The 22,338-nt window shown below is 44.7% G+C and overlaps 1 protein-coding gene across 2 annotated transcripts in view; it reads left to right on the top strand.

The window, feature by feature from the left end:
* The window catches only part of bace1 (beta-secretase 1), a 136,569-nt gene that overhangs the window by 16,687 nt on the left and 97,544 nt on the right, over positions 1-22,338 (top strand). For both annotated transcript variants that reach the window (XM_080214732.1, XM_080214731.1), the window contains exon 2: positions 14,239-14,327. In XM_080214732.1, coding sequence (XP_080070858.1) covers positions 14,239-14,327 — 89 coding nt within the window. The remainder of the gene's footprint in view (positions 1-14,238; positions 14,328-22,338) is intronic.

The following is a 22,338-nucleotide window of genomic DNA, read 5'->3' as shown; positions in this document are numbered from 1 at the left end:
TCCCACCCAGGTCCTATCCCCATAACCTCATATATTTGCCCCACCAATCTCCCTGTCATTCAGGGGCAATTTAGCATGTTAGGGGTGGGGGTACAGAGAAAGTGTGAGGGCTAGGGAAGAGAATGTGTGAAGGGTATGGGAGAGAGTGTGAGAGTTGGGGGGGAGAGAGTGTGAGGGGTGAGGGGGGGAGAGTGTGAGGGGTGGGGGCAGAGAGAGAGTGTGAGGGGTTGGAGAGAGAGAGAGACAGAGAGTGTGAGAGGTGGAGGGGGAAAGAGAATGTGAAGGGTGGGGAGAGAGAGAGTATGTGAAGGGTTAGGGGGAGAGTGTGTGTGAGGGGTGTGGAGAGAGAGAGTTTGAGGGGTGGGGGGAGAGAGAGAGTGTAAGGGGTTGGGGGGAGAGTGTGTGAGGGGTGAGGGCAGAGTGTTTGAGGGGTGGGGGGAGAATGTGTGCGAGGTGGGGAGAGAGAGAGTGTGAGGGGTAGGGGGAGAGAGAGAATGTGAGGGGTGGGGAGAGAGACTATGTGACGGGTTGGGGGGGTGAGTGTGTGTGAGGGGTGCGGGGAGAGAATGTGAGGGATTGGGGATAAGAGAGAGAGTATAAAGGGTGAGGAGACAGAGAATATGTGAGGGGTAGGGGGGGAGAGAAAGTGTGAGGGATCAGGGAGAAAGAGAGAGAGTGTGAAGGGTAAGTGAGAGAGAGAATGTGAGGGGTGGGAAGAGAGAGAGAGAGTGTGAGGGTTTGGGAGAGAGAGAGAATGTGAGGGTTTGAGAGAGAGAGAGAGTGTGAGGGTTTGAGAGAGAGAGAGAGAATGTGAGGAGTGGATGAGAGAGAGTGTGTGAGGGGTAAGGGAAGTGTGTGTATGTGAGGGGTGGGGCGAGAGAGAGAGAATGTGAGGAGTGGATGACAGACAGTGTGTGAGGGGTAAGGGAAGTGTGTGTGTGAGGGGTGGGGAGAGAGAGTGTGAGGGGTTGGGGGAGAAATATAATTGAACATGAACTGTAAATCCACCTCTGCCCCTTCGAGCCTTCAGGTGCCTAGGTCTTAAGCTCTGGAATTCCTTCCCTAACACCCCACCCACCGCCATACTTCCATCAGATGCTCCTTAAAATCTACCTCTTTGACCAAGCTTTTGGTATCTTAATATCTCCTCACTTGACTCGGTATCACGTTTTACTCCGTGAAGTGCCTTGGGGTGTTTTACTATGTAGCTGGTGCTATATCAATCAATCTGTTGTTCAAAAAAAAATTGTGCGCCTGCATTTACACTGCTCCCAGTCACAGCCTGAGGATATCCCAAACTTTTTTCTGGAGTGCAATTATTATTTATGATAACCCTACCTTTCTCCTTCCCGCCTCACCTTCGCCACCCCGTGCACATAAAAGATCCATGAGTAGAAGACGGAAAATCATTTGAGTTATTATTGTAAAATGCTATTGGGATACAGTTTCTAGCGTGCTGTACCGTTCATTGAAAAGGAGCAGAATGTGTAAGACGCATAGCTAGGTGCAGAGAAAGATCAGCTTAATGCAAGGTTTCCTGGAATTTTTTTATTCATTTGTGGGACATGGGCATCGCTGGTTGGCCAGCATTTATTGTCCATCCTTAGTTGACATTGGAGGGCAGTTGAGAGTCAACGATATTGCTGTGGTTCTGGAGCCAGATGTCAGCCAGACCAGGTAAGGACGGCAGATTTCCTTCCCTAAAGGACATTAGTGAACCAGATGGGTTTTTCCTGACAATCGACAATGGTTTCATGGTCATCAGTAGATTCTTAATTCCAGATATATTTTATTGAATTCAAATTCCACCATCTGCTGTAGGAGGATTTGAACCCAGGCCCCCAGAACATTAGCAGAGTTTCTGGATTAAAGGTCTTGCGATAATACCACTAGGCCATTGCCTACACCTGGATCACAATGGATGTCCTTTTCTTAGAGATTCAAGCACATTTCTTGAAGGTGAAGTGTGCTGATGATAAATACTTGAAGGCAAAAATCATTTACAAAGAGAAAGAGCTGGAGAGGGCGACTAATTAAATAGCTTGATCAAAAAGCCGACGCAGGGTACTATGGCTGTATCTGTTTATGACTCCATGAGTTTGGCCGTCAGTTTTGATCTTATTCGGCATTTGGTAATACGGGTACCTTACCTGCGGCAACAGCAATCCGAACCATATTTAACTCGGAAACCCAATCGCTCAGCAGTGATTGAACACAGAACCATCTGCATCGAAAAGTTAATTCACAGTTGCTAAGCACTGTAGAAATGCTCTCTTTCATCACTCCATGTTCCAGCATTTCATTATACAACACTTGGTGCATTGTGCACTGTTCTGGCCTACATATTATAGGAAGGGATATAGAGGCAATGGCTAAGGTGCAAGGAAAATTTGCTAAAACGATGCCAGAACTGAGAGGTTATACCTGTCAGGAATGATCGAACACTCAGAGGCATTTTGTTCCCCAGAAAAGGAAAGTTGGCGGGCGATTTGCTGGCAGAGATCTTTAATTATGAAAAGCTTTTGATTGGGTAGGGATGGAGAAGGTGTTTCACATCTGAAGAAGGGAAAATAATTAGAAGCCATAAATGAAAGATAATCACTAATAAATTTAATAGGGAATTCAGGAGCAATGTTTTCACGCAGCGAGTGTGGAACTGAATGTGCAAGGACTAATAGAGGTGAGTAGCATAGGTGCATTTGTGGATGTGAGGGGAAAAAAAATTTCAAGGAGATGTTGATGGGGTTTGGAAGGAATATGCTCCATATAGAGCATAAACACCAGCACTGGCTTGTTGGGCAGAATGGCCTGTTTTTGCACTGTTAATACCACGTAATACTCTACTAATTACTCATTAACATCCACAAAAGATAAGATGTGCTCAATTCCACACCAAAGATCCTTAAGTGAAAAGATCCCATGACACTGGTTGAAGAACAGTAGGAGAATTCTTCCCAGTGGCTTGGTGAGGAGGCAGTGGCGTAGTGGTATTGTTGCTGGACTAGTAATCCAGAGACCCAGGGCAACGCCCTGGGGACCCAGGTTCAAATCGCATCACTTCAATGCTGAAATTTGAATTCAATAAAATATCTGCAATTAAAAGTCTAATGATGACTATGCAACCATTATTGTTCACTAACGCCCCTTTAGTTCTTATCCAGTCTGGTCTACATGTAACTCCAGATCCACAGTTGACTCTTAAGTAACCCCTTGCAATTAAGGGTAGGTAACAAATGCTGGCCTCATCAGCGATGCCCACATCCCATGAATGCACGTTTTTAAAAATTCACCTCTCAAGCAAAGCATAAAAGAAATGATGGCATTATTTATCTGATCACAGGTTGTGAAATCTTGCTGTGCTCACAGTTACTACCATCCTTACCTGGATAATAATGATGACGGCTGAAATATTGAGGGATTTCCTCAGAATGTGAGAGGGCTATAGTAATGCACATCTCTCCTCCCTCTCTCACTCAGTTTGACTTGTATTGGGTGCTGCAGTGTGATGGTTACGTCATTGATTTGAATTGATTTGATTCATTATTCTTACATGTAAAGAGATACAGTGAAAAGTATTGTTTCTTGTGCGTTACACAGACAAAACATACCGTTCATCAATTACACAGGGGACAAGGAAAGGAGAGGGGGGAGAATGTAGTGTTACAGCCATAACTGGGGTGTAGAGGAAGATCAATGTAGGTCCATTCAAAAGTTTGATGGCATCAAGGAAGAAGCTGTTCTTGAATCGTTTGGTACGTGATCTCTGACTTCTGTATCTTTTTTCCAGTTGGAGAATGTGGAAGAGATTATGGCCAGAATTTTACCAGCACGCCCACTCGAGGCTTGTAACATCACTCTTGAGGCCAACGGAGAATGCCGTTCTGCGAGCCTCATCCGCCCTGATTCTGGGGCAGGCGTGCCAGTAAAATCAGGGCCTATGTCTGGGATGCATGATTATGCTGGCTGCTTTTCCGAGGCAGCAGGATGTGTAGACAGAGTCAATGGATGGGAGGCTGTTTGCGTTATGGACTAGGCTTTGTTCATACCCTTTGTAGTTTCTTGTGGTCTTGGGCTGAGCAAGCTGTGCTACAACCTACAATGGTGCTTTCAGTGGTGCATTTGTAAAAATTGGTGCGAGTCATAGTGGACATGCTGAATTTCCTTAGCCTCCTGAGAAGGTAGAGACATTAGTGGGCTTTTTTAACAATTGGGCTTGTAAGTCGTACTTGGATGCAAAATCCAGAGAACATGAATTCAAATCCCACCAGTGTAGTTCGAGAATGTGAATTCAATTTTTTTTAAATTTCAAAAATAAAGAGCCAAAATCAATAGAAAGTAATAAAATATGACACACAACAAAATAAATTGTCAGGGTCTTGTAAAAATCCAATTTCTTCATTAATGTCCTTGAGGGGAAGGAGATCCACAGTTCTTGCTGGGTCTGGGTCTACTTGTGACTCCAGGCCCACACCAATGTAGTTGACTCTGAACTATCCTCCAAACTCGCCTCAGTAAGCCACGACTAACAGTGGTTCTAAATGAATGCCCACCATCACCTCTAGGGATGGATGATATATGCCAGCCTTGCCATTGACCTCGTATCCTGAGAACTATATATATATGTATAACATTGGGTTAGAGTACAGGTGGTTATGGGCTAATCACTGATGGGGGAGCCAATTCAGATGATGAATTAGGGGTCAAACACATGAAGCGTATTGTCTCAGGTGCAATTTTTTCCTCCACGCACTGGAATCGATGCACTAAATAAACCCGATGACAACACTGACAGTTTCTGTTATAATAAAGCGTGCAAAAAACACCTCCAGAATTGAATAGCCAGAAACCTTCAGAGTATGATTAAGAATCGGCTGCAGATTTCTGTTGTACATGCTCATCTTAAAAATCCTTGATTAACTTGGGAGATTTGTATTTGTAAGTTGATATTGCTTCTACCTGATACTCTGCAGCTTCAAGGTTAGAGGCAGTACCATAAGCAGCAGTGTTACTGTCAGACCCATATGGGGTACGGTGGTGTAATGGTTGAGTTACTGGAATAACACTCTAGAGGACTGGACAACGGACCTCGGGTGGGTTGATTACATATCTGAACCTGGAGCAGGCTGGGAGGGCCGAATGGCCAGTACTGCAGTTTGGCCAAACACCAGCCTTTGTAAACCTTGCTCGGGAGAAAGTTCATCAGATATAACATGAGGTTAGAAATGGTGGCATGGTGGCTCGCACTGCTGTTTCACAGCGCCGGGGACCTGGGTTTGATTCCCGGCTTGGGTCACTGTGTGGAATATGCACGTTCTCCCAATGTCTGCATGGGTTTCTTCCAGGTGCTCCGGTTTCCTCCCTCAGTCTGAAAGATGTGCTGGTTAGGTACATTGACCCGAATAGGCACTGGAGTGTGGCGACTAGGGGAATTTCACAGTAACTTCATTACAGTGTTAATGTAAGCCTTGTTTGTGACTAATAAATAAATTTACATCTATTTCTGATGCATACTAGGGGATTTTCACAGGAACTTCATTGCCATGTTAATGTAAGCCTACTTGTGACACTAATGAATAAACTTAAAATTGTCTCCCACCCTTTTCATCTCACTCCATATCTTTCTATTCCTTTCTCCCTTGTGTGTTTACCCAACTACCCCTTAAATACATTCAAGCTATTCAACTGAGTTACTCCTTGTTACAGCGAGTCCCACATCCTCACTAATCTCTGGGTAAAGAATTTCTCATCAATGCCAATTGAAGACACTAGGGTGTCAGAGCCAGCGAGCCATCTTTAGTGATTAATGAGTTCCCCTCCAATCCTTGTGTGCAAATTCTAACCAAGTTATTAGCCCATTTAAAGTAAATCCAGTAATGATTTTATGAAAGCATCACGTATTGCCGTATGACAGCAGTGCATTAACTGTACCCAGAGCAATTTCCATCCCTAACGAGCAAGAACTCTAGCATACGATTTATGTCCCACGACTAGGTTGACCTAATATTCTGTACACAGGAGAGAAATAAAAAAGAAACTATTATTTGATTTGCAGACTACAGGTTCGGAGGATCTATTCCCCTCAGGCTTGTACCATATGCTGTGTTGTTTTTCACCTCTGAGGAGGCTTTCCAATGTTAAAGGCGCTACATAAACACAGGTTTTGTTCTTTCTATAAGTGTTGGATAGAATTGGTCCAAGGATGGTGATTAAAGATCTGTGGATCATCATAAATCCTGGAACACAGAAGGGCCTCTTGTCAGGAAGGCTGGGTTTGAGTTGGACAATGCCACAAGTTTATTATTTCTTTGTTTCCTTCTGAACTAAAGAAGCAGACTCTTTTGATTCTCAGTCCCAAGTTAGACATTACAATAACTGCCTGAGCAGTTGATAAAACACAGAAATTAGGAACAGGAGTAGGCCGCTCGGCCCTTCGAGCTTGCTCCACCATTCGATATGACCATGGCTGATCCTTGATCTCAATGCCAAATTCCCACTTCCTCCCCATATCCCTTGATGCCATTAAAACCCGAAGTAAAATCTATCCAGTGCTTGCATTTTTTGGGTGGCATGGTGGCACAGTGGTTAGCACTGGGATGGGACATTTAAGTTATGAAGAGAGGTTGCGTGGGCTTGATTTGTTTTCATTGGAGCAGAGAAGACTGAGGCTAGGCAACCGAATTGAGGTGTAGAAGATTGTAGGGGACGTGGACAGACTGGATAAGGAGCAGCTCCGGGAGCAGCTCCTTAGTTGAAGGATCAGTCAGGGCAGAGGTTTCAGGGAGATGTGAGGAAAAACATTTTTACCTAGAGGCTGGTGATGGTCTGGAGTACACTGCCTGGGAGGGTGGTAAAAGCAGGATGCCTCACATCCTTGAAGTAGTATCTGGATGAGCACTTGGTATGCCATAACATTCAACCTATGGGCCAAGTGCTAACAGATGGGATTAGATGGGAATTCAGGTATTTCTAATGTGTTGGTGCGGACTCGATGGGCCGAAGGGCCTCTTCTGCGTTCTATGATTCTATGATTAAATCTATGAATACTCAGGCACCTTAGTTGCCATAGAGGAAGTGCATTGGATTTCACTAAGCTGACACTGGGGCTGGTGAGACTGTCCTATGAGAAGATGGGTTCGGCTGAGCATGTATTCACTGCCGTTTAGAAAGATGAGAGGAGATCTGATTAAAAGGTATAAATTTCTAACACAGCTGGACAGACTAGATGCAGGGAGGATGTTTTCCTTGGTTGGGGAATCTCAAACCACTGGACACAGTCTCAGGATACAAGGTAGACTGAGATGGTGAACCTACCACGGAAGGCTGTGGAAACCAAATCACTGAATTCCAAGTATTCAGAGTATGATCGAGTTCCTACAGCACAGAAGGAGGCCATTCGGCCCATCAAGTCTGCATCAACTACAATCCCATACAGGCCCTATTCGCGTAACCCCATATATTTACCCTGCTCATCCCTCTGACACTGGGGCTAATTTGGCATGGCCAATTGTACTAACTCGCATATCATTGGATTCTGGGAACCAACCGGAGCACCTGGAGGAAACCCACGCAGACATGGGAAGAATGTGCAAACTCCACACAGAAAGTGACCCGAGACCAGAATTGAACCCAGGCCCCTGGTGCCGTGAGGCAGTGCTAACCATTGTGCCACCATGCCCCCACCGGTATCATCTCTCCTTACTACAGTAACTGAAGAATATGCCTCCTCCTCTGTTACCTCCTCCCTTGTCTCGCCTGAAGATCCTATATCCCGGAATGTTGAGTTGCCAGTCATGTCCTTCCTTCAAGCATGTCTCTGTGATATTGGCCCTTACAGGAACCAATGTGAATTCATCAAGAGAGTAAACAAAGCCAACAGATTTGTAACAGGTCATGAGGTGTGATTAATATCTTGGAATTTTTCTTAATTTATTACATGGTTCGGGCAAAAGTCCTAAAAAAAAGTTTTTGATTCCTGAAGATTTTGTTATGATGGGAGGCCAATCGCAGAAGGGTTGGATTTTGCTCTGCGTGAGAATGTCACAAGGAGAATATGACAATTCTGGTCACTCTATCAAAGAAAGGATATTATTAAACTAGAAAGAGTGCAGAAAAGACTTACTAGGGTGCTAATGGGACTTGATGGGTTTGAGTTATAAGGAGCGGCTGGATAGACAGGGACTTTCTTCCCTGGAGTGTAGGAGGCTTAGGGGTGATCTTATAGAGGTCTATAAAATACTGAGGGACATAGATCAGCTAGATAGTCGACATCTTCTCCCGAAGGCAAGGGAGTCTAAAACTAGAGGGCATAGTTTTAAGGTGAGAGGGGAGAGATACAAAAGGGTCCAGAGGTGCAATTATTTCACTCAGAGGACGATGAATGTCTGGAATGAGCTGCCAGAGGTGGCAGTAGAGCCGGGAACAACTTTGCCTTTTAAAAGCATTTAGACAGTTACATGGATAAGATGAGTATAGAGGATATGGGCCAAATGCAGACAATTGGGACTAGCTTTGTGGTAAAACCTGGACGGCATGGACAAGTTGGGCCAAAGGGCCTGTTGCCATGTTGCAACCCTCTATGATTCTGTGACAGGAATGTTTCGGAGTGGCAGGACTGACACCTGTCCACTTGAGAAGCTGCAACCATGATGCATTTTTCTGGGGACAAGGATCATTATCTCTGCATGTTCATCTCCCAGTGGGATCCCTGTTCCTCAGAGGGAGCTGCCATTGGCATGGCATAACACAGTAACAAGATCCAAAAGACACAGTCAGGGACATGGAACATAGGAGTAGCAGTGGGCCAATGAGTTCCTTGAGCATGCTCTACTGTTGAATTGGATGATGGTGATCTAATCATCCATGGGCGAAAGGATGACTGAAACTTGATGCTATTTGAAGGCAGGCAATTATTTTATGACAACCCAACAGCTTCATGGCCACTTTTACTGACAGCAATATTTTACTTTAGAGATTTTTTAAAAACACAATTCAAATTCTCAAACTGACATGACAGAATTCATTTGTCAGTCCAAAGATGTGCAGGTTAGGTTGATTGGCCATGCTAAATTGCCCCTTAGTATCCCAAGATATGTAGGTTGGCTAGATTAGCCATGGTAAATGTGTGGGGTTACAGGAATAGGGCAGGGGAGCGGGCTTGGGTAAGATACTCCATCAGAGTCAATGTAACTTAATGTGCCAAATGGCCTTTTCTGCACTTTATGATCCTATGGCTCTCTAAGTCACATAACTATGACAGGACTTGAGTGACTAACCCCGAAAGCTTGTGCGTTTACTATCAAATAAATCGGTTGGACTAAAACCTGGTGTTGTCAGACTTTTTACCGGACTTGAGTGGCACAGTGGTTAGCGCTGCTGCCTCACAGCACTGGGGTTCAATTACGGCCTTTGGTGACTGTCTGTGCGATGTCTACATATTCTCCCTGTGTCTGCATGGGTTTCCTCTGGGTTCTCCAGTTTCCTCCCACAGTTTGAAAGATGTGCTGGTTAGGTGCATTGGCCGTGCTAAAGTCTCCTCAGTGTTACCCACACAGGCGCCAGAGTGTGACAACCAGGGGATTTTCACAGTAACTTCATTGCTGTGTTAGTGTAATCCTCAAACTTTACCAAACACTGAGAGGCCTAGATAACGTGGATATGGGGAGGATGTTTCCACTCATGGGAGAGACTAGAACTGGAGGGCACAACCTCAGAGTGAAGGGATGCTCTTTTAAAACTGAGATGACGAATTTCTGCAGTCAGATGGTGGTGAATCTGTGGAACTCCTTGCCGCAGAAGGCAGTGGAGGTCAGGACATTGAGTGTCTTTAAGACAGAGATCGGTATGTTCTTGATCAATAAGGAGATCAAGGGTTATGGGGGGGAAGACAGGAGAATGCGGATAAGAATCTTATCAGCCATGATTGAATGGCAGAGCAGACTCAATGGGCTGAATGGTCTAATTCTGCTCCAGTGTCTTATGGTTTTATGGACCGAGAAAATGAAAAGAAAATCAGATTAACTGGGGCTGAACGAGGTGCTGTTTGTGGGATCTTGCTGTGCACACAGTGGCCATCATATTTACATACATAACAATATTTGGTGCACTGCAAAGTAACTAACAGTCTGTAAAGCAGGTTGAAACATCTCTGGTAGAGCTGATAAGGCGCTTTAGAAGTGTCCCTCATTTCTTTGGTGCTATAAAGCTGCTTACTTTGTCCCATTGTAAAATTGCAAGACTGGAAAATGTACTGAGGCAGAATGATAGATCGCTGCTGCCGACAGTGTGGACAATTAAAAGACAAATCCTTTGTCATCATAAGAAAATGAAAATCATTCCTCTAACAAAAGTCTGCTTCCTTAACGGAATGGATTTTTCTCTGCCCACCTCAGTGACCAGGCTCAGGTATGAGTGAGAGACAGAATAATTAGTTTGATACCTATTTGCATATCTTGATTCTTTGATTCCATTTACAGCGTTGGCCCATTTTCAGTCCTGAAAACTCAGAGAAAGCGCAGATCATTTCCTTCCCATATTCCCAGCACAGCCACAGTGGGCCGAATGTCCTCCCACTATGATATACTTTGTGAAGGGCAGCTAAAGCTTAAAGCTTATTTATTATTGTCACAAGTAGGCTTACATTAACACTATACAAAACTACTAGGAAAGTCCCCTAGTTGCCACACTCTGGTGCCTTTTCAGGTACACTGGGGGAGAATTTAGCATGGCCAATGTGCCCTAACCAGCACGCCTTTCAGACTGTGGGAGGAAACAGGTGGAAACCCACACAGACACAGGGAGAACGTGCAGACTCCGCACAGACAGTGACCCAAGCTGGGAATCGAACTCGGGTCCCTGGCACTGTGAGGTAGCAGTGCTAACCACTGTGCCACCCAGAGAAATGCTCTGAGCAAGAGTTAGGGCAGTAGAGAGAGATAGAGGGCACATGACCTTTGCTTGACAGGGATAACATGGTGTCTGTGCTGCTTTTTAGTCACACACTCGGCAATATCCTTTATTGCTATCTGAGTCCATGCCAATTTGGGCAACTAAATCATAAAATCCCTACAGTGCAGAAGGAGGCCGTTCGGCCCATCGAGTCTGCACCAACCACAATCCCACCCAGGCCTTATTCCCGTAACCCTACATATTTGCCCTGTTAATCCCCTGACACTAGGGTTATTTTAGCACGGCCAATCAACCTAACCCGCACACCTTTGGATTGTGGGAGGAAACAGAAGCACCCAGTGGAAATTCACGGCCTCATGGGGAGAATGGGCAAACTCCTCACAGCGATCCGAGGCTGGAATGGAACCCGGGCGCCTGCGCTGTGAGGCAGCAGTGCCGCCCTAAAGGACGTTAAAGGGCCATTTGGCCAATTGGTGATGATCCCTCTTGTATCTTAATTCTACTTTGGAGCAGATCACAAACTGTACAATCCAGGAACTGTATTTCAACAGTCCTGGTGTTTAGGGTATAACTGTCAAGTCTCATAAACATCACAAAGTGCCACAGGGAGGTGCCCCTGGATGGGGTTACTGGAGCACATTTTGAAAAGCATTCTTTATTCTGATTTACCTGAGACATTTGTGCAATCTCAGTGGTAATCTCTGCTCTGAACCTCAGGCCTTTACCTAGATTAGATAAGAATGGGGACATATACCTATTTTTATTCCCATTGATTCCTGTCACGTGGCTAAAAAGAAAAATCCACAATCATCTTAAAAGGATCCTGTTAGCGGTGCCTGTAACCATGGTGAATGTTGCTGTGTTGACATAGCTTATAAGGTTCAAAACAAGCAGCTAGTGTGATCGTTTGTATTGGAGCAAACATCAAAAGTACAACTGAATCACAGAATCCTAACAGTGTAGAAGGAGGCCATTTGGCCCATCAAGTCTGCACCGACCACAATCCCACCCTATTCCCGTAACCCCACGTATTTACCCTGCTAATCCCCCGGCACTAGGATCAATTTAGCATGGCCAATCAACCTAACCCACACATCTGGAGTGTGGGAAGAACCAGAGCACCCAAAGGAAACCCATGTAGACCTGGGGAGAACATGTAAACTCAACACAGACAGTGACCTGAGGTGGGAATTGAACCTGGGTCCCTGGTGCTGTGAGACAGCAGTACTGACCATTGTGCCACTGTGCCGCCCTAAATCTCAGGTTCCAGTTGATGGCCACAGATTCCTGTGGTTTGTACTTTCATCAAGGGTGCTTGGTCGACTTGCCTCGCATCTTGCATCAGCAATCCGTGACCAATATCTTGGTCCAACTGCTTTTCTGTATTACTAGGCCTTCAGTAAACTTTGGGCAGCATGGTAGCTCAGTCATTAGCACTGCTGCTTCACAGCTCCAGGGACCTGGGTTCGATTCCTGGCTTGGGTCGCTGTCTTTGTGGAACTTGCAGATTCTCCTTGTGTCTACGTGGGTTTCCTCCCACAACCCAAAGATGTGCGGGTTAGTTGATTGGCCATGCTAAAAAAAATTGCCCCATAGTGTGAGATGTGTAGGTTAGAGGGATTAGCTGTAAAATGTGTAGGGATATGAGGGTAGGGCCTGGTGGGATTGTGGTTGGTGCAGACTTGATGGGCCAGATGGCCTCTTTCTGGGCTGTAGGGTTTCTATGATTCTATGATTCAGTCAAGTGTAATGGAGGGTGTGTCAAATTCTTGTCCAGCTAAAGAGACGATGTGGAGATGCTGGTGGTGGACACAGTAAGAAGGCTCACAACACCAGGTTAAAGTCCAACATGTTTATTTGGAATCACGAGCTTTTGGAGCACTGCTCCATCAGGTGAGTGGAGACGTAGGTCCACAAACACATCATATTTTGTGAACCTACCTCTTCACAATGAGCAACGCTCTGAAAACTCCTGATTTCAAATAAACCTGTTGGACTTTAGCCTGGTGTTGCAAGGTTTATTACTGCAGCTAAAGGGAGTTGGACACCGTCCAGATCTGTGTCTATCTAACCTTGCGTTGGGTTTGGACAGAGTATTTGATTTGTGTGACAGTTGGGTGAGATTGGGGGTGATTATGAAGAATGTGGTAGGAATTATTTGAAGGAATAAATCAAGAGCATCAGACAATATCCAAAGCTGCATTTCTTTCCCTGTCAGTTCGATGTTTTGATGGTTGATTTCTGAGATCAGGGACAGCTGCTGACTACCCCAGGTACCTAATTGTCAGATTTATTAAGCAACCTGTTTTAAAAAAGTGAACCCATGTAGCAAGTTGGTTCAGTGCATCTGACAGCTTTTGCATTGGGGGTGCCACACCCAGGCAAGACCCATATTCTAAGATTCACAAACTTGAGAATTTACTTCATTATCCTTTCCGCCTTTCCTTAAACCCGAGACTAAAGCTCTGTTCTCCTGCCTTAGTGGCTCTCTTTGTGGCTCAGTGTCTGGCCCTCTGTAGCATCTTGGAATGCTTTGTTACGCTAATGGTACAACATAAATGCAAAAATTATGGTTGAAACAGAGAACACACACACACACACACACACACACAGACACACATACACACACACACAAACCCCGCCCCCCCAACAGCGGTGCAGTGGTTAGCACTGCTGTCTCACAGTGCCAGGGACGGAGTTCGACTCCTGGCTTGGGTCACTATTGATATGAAGTTTGCAAGTTCTCCTCGTGTCTGCGTGAGTTTCCTCTGGGTGCTCCGGTTTCCTCCTACAGTCTGAAAGACGTGCTGGTTAGGTGCATTGACCCGAACAGGTGCCGGAGTGTGGCGACTAGGGGAATTTCACAGTGACTTCACTGCAGTGTTAGTGTAAGCCTTACTTGTGACTAATAAATAAATAAACTTTAAATAAATTCCCCCCAACATAAATAACAATGTGCGTGTACAACAAAAACGGAAAATGCTGGAACATCTCAGCAGGACTGAGAGCACCTGTGGAGAGAGAACTGAGCTAGCATTTTGAATCTGGATGACCCCCGAGAGTTGGCTCTACACTCTCTCCACAGATGCTGTCAGACCTGCTGAGATTTTCCAGCATTTTCTGTTTTTGTTTCAGATTCCAGCATTTGCAGTATTTTGTATTTATGTAAGAATGTGCTTGTATTGACTTCAGTCTGAATTTTTTAAATAATCCACAGGTGTCAAAACAATAAGCAGCAATAGGATACAACACTGCTAAGTGTGTTCTTTAATAGTGAAATCACAGTGAGAGATCCTATTTGAGTAAAATAACTGCTTTCTCTTTCTGTGTCAGCTGAACATTCTGGTGGACACTGGTAGCAGTAACTTTGCTGTTGGTGCAGCAGCCCATCCATTCCTGAAGAGATACTATCGCCGCAATCTGTGAGTATACGTACACATGTATGTGCTAAAACTGAATTCACAGGCAAAATGGCTCCCCCCCTTGCCATCAGACCAAGCCATGTTCATGCCACAGGAGGGGGAAAGGGGAAATAACAGACGGCAAGGGTGGGATCTTTTCTTGCATTTGTGACAATACTGTGCCTTTAAGAAATGTATTTGTGTCATGTTTCTTTTACAGGATATATTTTAGTAGTTAGTTCTAATATCGGTGCCGCTTTGTCTGTACACGGCACCCCATGTTGTTACTGCAGCAGCATAATTGATCTTAAATGCTGGAATGTTTGTTTTAATCTGGACTAATGCAGTGTTGTGATTTTAGTATTTTCCCCTGGGGTTTTTCAGAGTGGGGCTTGATTAGACTGATTGTCTAGGCTCACAGAAAGAAATCCAGCTCAGTTGCTGATTGAGACTGGAGGGAAAAGAAATAGATCTCTGTCTGTCCCTTTCTCAGGATTTGGAGATTGAGATCTGCCAGAAACGAGGTCTCTTTCTCTGAAATTCTGCTGTTCGAAAGTAGATTTTTCTCTGCAAACTGTTGTATGGGAATCAGAAGGCATGTGTTTTTCTGTATCTGTCCAGGTTTGTTAAAAGGCTGGAAATCTAGCATCCATGTGGACACGTGTGTTTTTGGTGCTATATTGTTCTGAAGTAGAGTTTATGGCTATGGGGATATTGCTTAAATTGGAACTATAGAGATAGCTATTAAGAATTATACTTGGTCATGTTTAAGTATTTTAATTGGTAACATTTATGCTATTTTTTGTTATATTCTAACTGTGTTCTTAAATGAAGATTGTTTTAATAAAACTATCTAATTGGTCAATAGAATCACACCTAGGCAGGAATTATACAGCTCTGCCCACTATGGGAATCAGAACGGACTAGGGGCAGAACATGGATTTCCTCGAGCAGGATTTTACGGTTTCAGGATGATCAAGGCCTTAAAATCCCACCCTTGGAGTGAAATACCTTATGCTCAGACTGAGCAGGCTGGTGGGACCCCAGTTTATAGAACATAGAACATAGAACACTACAGCACAAACAGGCCCTTCGGCCCACGAGTTGTGCCGATCACATCAACACCTACCAACCTACAGACCTATCTATAACCCTCAATCTCATTAAACCCCATATACTCATCCAGAAGTCTTTTAAAAGACCCCAGCGAGTTCGCCTCCACCACCACTGACGGCAGCCGATTCCATTCACTCACCACCCTCTGAGTGAAAAACTTACCCCTAACATCACTTCTGAACCTCCCTCCCCGCACCTTAAATCTGTGTCCTCTCGTAGTAACCATTTCAACCTGGGGAAATAGCCTCTGAGAGTCCACCCTATCTATTCCTCTCAACATTTTGTAAACTTCTATCAGGTCGCCTCTCAACCTTCGTCTCTCCAGGGAAAAGAGTCCCAGCTCCCTCAACCTAACTTCATAAGGCATGCCTCCCAGTCCAGGCAACATCCTTGTAAATCTCCTCTGTACCCTCTCAATAGCTTCTACATCTTTCCTATAGTGAGGCGACCAGAACTGCGCACAATACTCTAAATGAGGCCTGACAAGGGTCTTATAAAGTCGTCTCATCCAAAAGACCACACCTCCAACTTGTGCAGCAAACCCTCAGTTCTGCACTGGAGTGTCAGCCGAGATTAATACTCGAGTCTCCCTGAAACGCGTCTTCAGCCCGTGAACTTCTGACTCAGTGTAAGACAACACTTGCCGCCTGAGAATAGCCCGTATGGCATTTGGTCATTACTGAGAACCCTAGTTTCATCATCATTTGAGGGATATGGGGGTGGGGCCTGGGTGAGATTGTGGTCATTGCAGACTTGATGGGCCAAATGGCCTCTTTCTGCACTGTAGTGTTTCTCTAATTCTATGATTCTATGATTCCACCTGAGGTTCACGTGTATTAAATGAAAAGTTACAGGCAAACTGGTGCCAGAAATCAATCAATTGAAGACTATTGACGATTAATACAAACGTGTTATAATTACCTAGACTGATATTTCAGTGCAGCGCAGAGGGAGTCTATATTGGCAGAGGTGCCAACTCCCAATCAGAGTCCAAACTGAGAATTCTATCTGCCTGTCCAATGGATGTAGTGCATGGTGTACAATTGAACAGGGGATTTTACTGGTGCCCTGGCCAACACTCCTCCCTCAACCAAAAACAGTTTAACTGGTTAATCACCTTCAGTTGGTGTTTGTGAAGCCATGCTCTGTATAAATTAGCAATGTGAAATCTGCCGACAGGGGATCAGTCACGTGACAAGTGAGCTATTGGGTAGAAACATGAAGACAGTATATAAATGCAAGCCCTTTCTTTCCAATTCTCTTAGAGCCATGTATTTTTCCAATTCATTCCCAAGATGCTCACATCACTGGCTAGGTGAGTATTTATTGTCCATCCCGAATTGCCCTTGAGAAGGTGACGGTGAGCAGACTTCTTGAACCGCTGCAGTCCATGTGGTGTAGGTACATCCACAGTGCTGACGTATAAGGAGAGATTGAACCATTTGGGTTTATTCTCACCGGAGTTTAGAAGGATGAGAGGGGATCTGATTGAGCTACATAAAATTTAAAAAATGGATTGGTAAAGTAAATGTAGACCGAATGTTTCCCCAGATGGGGCAATCTAGAACAAGAGGTCACAAAAAGTAAAGAGGTGGTAGATTTAAAACTGAGATGACCTGATAGAAGTTTACAAAATGTTGAGAGGAATAGATAGGGTGGACTCTCAGAGGCTATTTCCCCGGGTTGAAATGGTCGCTACGAGAGGACACAGATTTAAGGTGCGGGGAGGGAGGTTCAGAAGTGATGTTAGGGGTAAGTTTTTCACTCAGAGGGTGGTGAGTGAATGGAATCGGCTGCCGTCAGTGGTGGTGGAGGCGAACTCGCTGGGGTCTTTTAAAAGACTCCTGGATGAGTATATGGGGTTTAATGAGATTGAGGGTTATAGATAGGTCTGTAGGTTGGTAGGTGATGACGTGATCGGCGCAACTTGTGGGCCGAAGGGCCTGTTTGTGCTGTAGTGTTCTATGTTCTATGTTCTATGAGGAGGAACTTCTTGCAGAGGGTGGTGAATTTGGGAACTCACCACCCCATAGCGCAGTGGAATCTGAATCGTTAAATGGTTTCAAGAAGGAGACAGAGATATTTCTCATAAAGAAAGGACAGGGGGATATGGGAGCAGATGGGGAGGTGGATTTGAGACCAGGGAGAGATCAGCCATAATCTGATTGAATGGCAGGGCAGGCTCAAAGGGCTGAATTTGCCAACTTCTTGTTCTATTACGGAGGAAGTGCCAGGACCTTTAACCAGTAACAGTGAAGGACCAGTCATTTATTATGAATCAGGATTGTGTGTGGCTTGGAGAGGAACTTCCAGTTGGTGGTGTTCCAATGTATCTGCTGCCCCTATCCTTAGAGATAGTAGTGGTTGTAGTTTTGGAAGGTGTTGGGCAGCACTGTAGCACAGTGTTTAGCACTGCTGCTTGGCAGCTCCAGGGACCTGGGTTCGATTCCTGACTTGGCTCACTGTTTGTGTGAAGTTTTGCACATTCTCCTCATGCCCATGTGGGTTTCCTCCAGGTACTCTGGTTTCCTCCCACAGTCCAAAGATGTGCGGGTTAGGTTGATTGGCCATACTAAAAATTCCCTCTTAGAGTTCTGAGATGCATAGGTTAGAGGGATTAGCAGGTAGATATATATAGGGATAAGGGGATAGGGCCTGGGTGGGATTGTGGTCGGTGCAGACTCGATGGGCCAAATGGCCTCTTTCTGCACTGTAGGGTTTCTATGATTCACCTTTTATGATTGTCTAAGGAATCTTAATGAGTTGCTGCAGCGCATCTTGTAGATGGTACGCACTGCTGCCACTGTGTGTCAATGGTGGAAGGAATGAATGTTTGTGGATGGGATGCCAATTAAATGGGCTGCTTTGTCTTGGATAATATCAGGCCTCTTGAGTGTTGCGACTGTAGTTCATCTCTTGAGAGGCAGCTTCCTGTAAGAGAAATCAGATAAATGGGGATTTAGGTTGAATCATTACTAAACAGAGTCTTGCAGATCGAAAAGCTCCTACATATGTCCAGTTGGCCCCACAGATATACGAATCAAAAGCAAATTTTAATATTCTCAATTCTTTTTTCCATCTTGACATCTCCCTATTTCTGTGACCTTCACCAGCATTACAGCCTTCCAAGATATTTCCCTTTTTTAAATTCTGGCTTCTCGCCCATTCCTGATTTCAATCACTCCATCGTTGGTGGCTTTGCCTTCAACTGCCAAACCCATAAGCTCTGGGAGTCCCTCCAACCTCTCGGTCTCCCTTTCTGTCACTCCTCCTTTTAAGGCATTCCTTGAAATCTCCCTTTTAACAATATTTTGATCACCTGTCCAAATATCTTCTTGTGTGACATGGGCTGGGATTTTATGGACTCGCTCAAGCGAGACCAGAAATTCCTGCCCTAGGACAATGGATATTTCTGTTGTCTGCCCCTCACCCGCTCTGATTACATGACAGAATTCCAATGACGGTGTCAAATTTTGCTTTGATTTGATTTCTTAATTATCACATGTATTAACATACAGTGAAAAGTATTGTTTCTTGCGTGCTATACGGATAAAGCATACCATTCATAGAGAAGGAAAGGAGAGAGTTCAGAATGTAGTGTTACAGTCATAGCTAGGGTTTAGTGAAAGATCAATATCCAGAATGCTTCAGTATTCTCCTGTGAACCACTGTAGGATATTTCGCTTTGTTAAAGGTGCTTTCTAAATTCAAGTTGTTGTTGTCATCATTGAATGGAAAAATCCTTGGTTGCTGTCCATTGATCCCCGATTAGAAAGGTGCAGCTGTCGACGTAAAGATTGACGACAGGTTTAGGCTGGGCTGTGATGCCAGCCACTGGTACTCAGCTCAATGGACATCTCTCTCTTCCTATCATCGAATAAGGAGGTGACAACGTGGGTAAGGGCAGGTTATTTGGGTGAGATACAAATGGCTCTTGTTATCAGTGGCTCTCTAGCCAGGGAAAAGTAAGCATCTTCGAGATAGGAGGAAAGAAATTAGAGGTGGGCAGGGAAGGAAATTTCTTCCAAAACACTGCTAACCCTTCTGTAGTCAGAGCAAAGGGGAGAACATGCTGCCTCACTGTGGTGGAAAGAAACAAGAAACAGTTGGCCCTCTGTTTCTACTGAAAGCAGCTAAGTGCGATACAGTCCCTTTTTATAATGGCCAAGAGTGTTCAGAGCCTGGTTAAAGCATTGCGACTCATTCAGATCTCTTGCTCTCACATTGGACAATGTAGAAATGGAATACAATAGGCCTGAGGTTGTCACGGGAATGTTTCAGTAAGGATCTTCAGCAAGATCAACTCTCCTGTCAACTCTCCAATCACTTTCAATACTCGGGGTTGGTTGGCCTCTTGCTCAAAAAAGCTTGAACCAATCAATATCTGCTGAAGCCTCTGGCCCAGTGAAGCCCGCTGTTCAATCAGTGACACCTTTTCAGCCTCTGCTACAGCTAAACACCTTTGAGTGTGTACCAAGCACAGGCCCATTCTGCACCCACTCCTGACTGCTTTAACCCCTCAAGAAAGATATCTTGGTTGGAAATGGAATTGTAGGTTCAGGGTAGAATTTTTAACAGGACGACACAGTGGCACAGTGGTTAGCACTGCTGCCTCACAGCTCCAGGAGTCCGGGTTCAATTCCAGTGACTGTCTGGGTGCAGTTTGTTCGTTCTCTCCGTGTCTGCGTGGGTTTCCTCCGAGTGCTCCAGTTTCCTCCCACACTCCAAAGATGTGCAGGTTAGGTTGATTGGCTAAGTTGCTCTTTAGTGTCTCACACCTGTAGATCAGATGGATTAGTCATTGTAAATGTGTGCAGTTAAGGGGATAGAGTGGGGAAAAGAGAGCCTGGGTAGTAACTCTATCAGAGAGTCAGTGCAGACTTGATGGGCTGAGTGGTCTCTTCTGCACTGTAGCGATTCTATAATTCATAGAGAGGGAAGCTGTAGCCGTGCTATGCTATAATGATGCATCGGGAAATGTATCCTACACCATGGACATAGGTTCTCCAGCCTCACCAACATCCTACATCAAATAGACTTCATGTTGCTAATGTACATGAGCAACATGTACATTAGTAAAACTAATGTACATTCTCTGGCACCACTGACAGTTATTCCCACAGTCAGATCTTGATACTATAGATAGATTCTATTTCGGAACAATAAATTCTTTCAGTTCAACAATAAAATAGCTTCATTACTTTTAAATCAAGTCATCCGACTTGTTTCTTGCTAATGAACCTCTTGAGGGGCCTTGCCAATTAATAGTGCAAGCTGTGAGAGAAATTAGGTTTTGGTAATTAAACAGCAGGGTATTAAAGCCAGTGAACTTCAGCCCAGACACCAGCCTTTGATCAGAAATGGATACACTGATACCACGCAAGAGCCACAGCCTGGATTTTCACCCGCGTGTCGGATGTGCAGAGTTGGGAGAATTCCCAAATCCGTGAACCCAACTTTTAAGAATGGGTGCCCAGAAATCAGACTTTTAGTCCAGGGTGGAAACGGCATTTGCGGGCGGTGTGGACATTCCCTGGTGTTATGGGGAGGATGCTGGTTGTGGAGGCGAACTGGGTGGAAGATTTTCCTCAGGCTTCCAGCAGTGTTCAAAATTTAAAAACTAAAATATCCCACCGGCCCTCAGCATGCCCCACACACTCTCCCCATGTCCCATCCATGCATGACACCTCAAGCCCCATATCTACTCTTCTTGGACCCTCATATCCTGCATTCCAACCTATGTCCCTATACCTCACAGTCCATGGCCCTTCATACCCTCCATGCCATCCTTTGCCCCTCTACCCATCCCCATGGGCCTCTGCCAACAATGTCAACTCATGCTCCCACCACCATTTCCCTCACAACAGCCATGCCAAATCACTCAATATCTAACAAGGGTAGACCTCAGGGCTCATGCAGAGATAATATAAAATGAATTTATATTAATAAAGTTCTGAGTGTTGATTGCAGACTTCACAATGTTGAAACAAAGCTTTTAATTCATAATAACTTATTTATAGTGACATTCCTTCAATTATATAAAGCCTTACAATAACAAGCATTGGACTTAATTATCCCACATTAAAGATTTTACACCCATTTGCAGCTGTCAATCAAACTGTGAAATACCAGCTACCCTACTGTGATAATGGATGGTTGTGAAATCAGTCATGCAGTAGGAATCTAGTAATGAAAGCCTCAGGTCTATGTCACACTTAAAATAGCAGGTAATGACCTTTTTTCTGTATTTTTTTCAAAGGTTTAAAGGGCATAAATTTTAAATGCCATAACAGCATGGCAGGTGGTTTTGACTGTTCTTCTTGACACATTTGACAGGTCCCTGTGACAGATGATGTTGACAGTTTTATCAGATGCTCCAGTTACTTTTGACAGTTTTGACAATTTGTTTTTGGTAGGTCTGTTGACAGTTCCAGGAATATTGACAGTTAATGAGCTTATACATTTTTCATGCACACTTAACAATTCCAAGAGGCACCAGGGGCAGCACAGTGGTTAGCACTGTTGCCTCACAGCACCAGGGACCCAGGTTTGATTCTTTGATTCCCAGTTTGGGTCACTGTCTGTGTGGAGTTTGCACATTCTCCCTGTGTGTGTTTCCTCCGGGTGCTCCGGTTTCCTCCCACAGTCCAAAGATGTGCTGGTGAGGTGGATTGGCCATGCTAAATTCTCCCTCAGTGTATCCAAACAGGAGCAGGAGTGTGTTGTGTAGGGGATTTTCACAGTAACTTCATTGCAGTGTTAATGTAAGCCTACACATGACTAAGAAATAAACTCTACTTAACCTTCCCCAAAAGTGTCCCAGGGCCAGACTCAAGGGGTATCCTATTTATCCAAAGAAATATGCAAAGTTTGCATCTGCACTTACCAAGTCTACTTTGCATGGACATCCAGCAGT

Source organism: Carcharhinus amblyrhynchos, chromosome 29 (genome assembly GCF_965287045.1).
Source record: "Carcharhinus amblyrhynchos chromosome 29, sCarAmb.v2.hapA, whole genome shotgun sequence".
NCBI classification, from domain to species: domain Eukaryota; kingdom Metazoa; phylum Chordata; class Chondrichthyes; order Carcharhiniformes; family Carcharhinidae; genus Carcharhinus; species Carcharhinus amblyrhynchos.
This window is presented reverse-complemented; position numbering and strand designations above follow the sequence as displayed.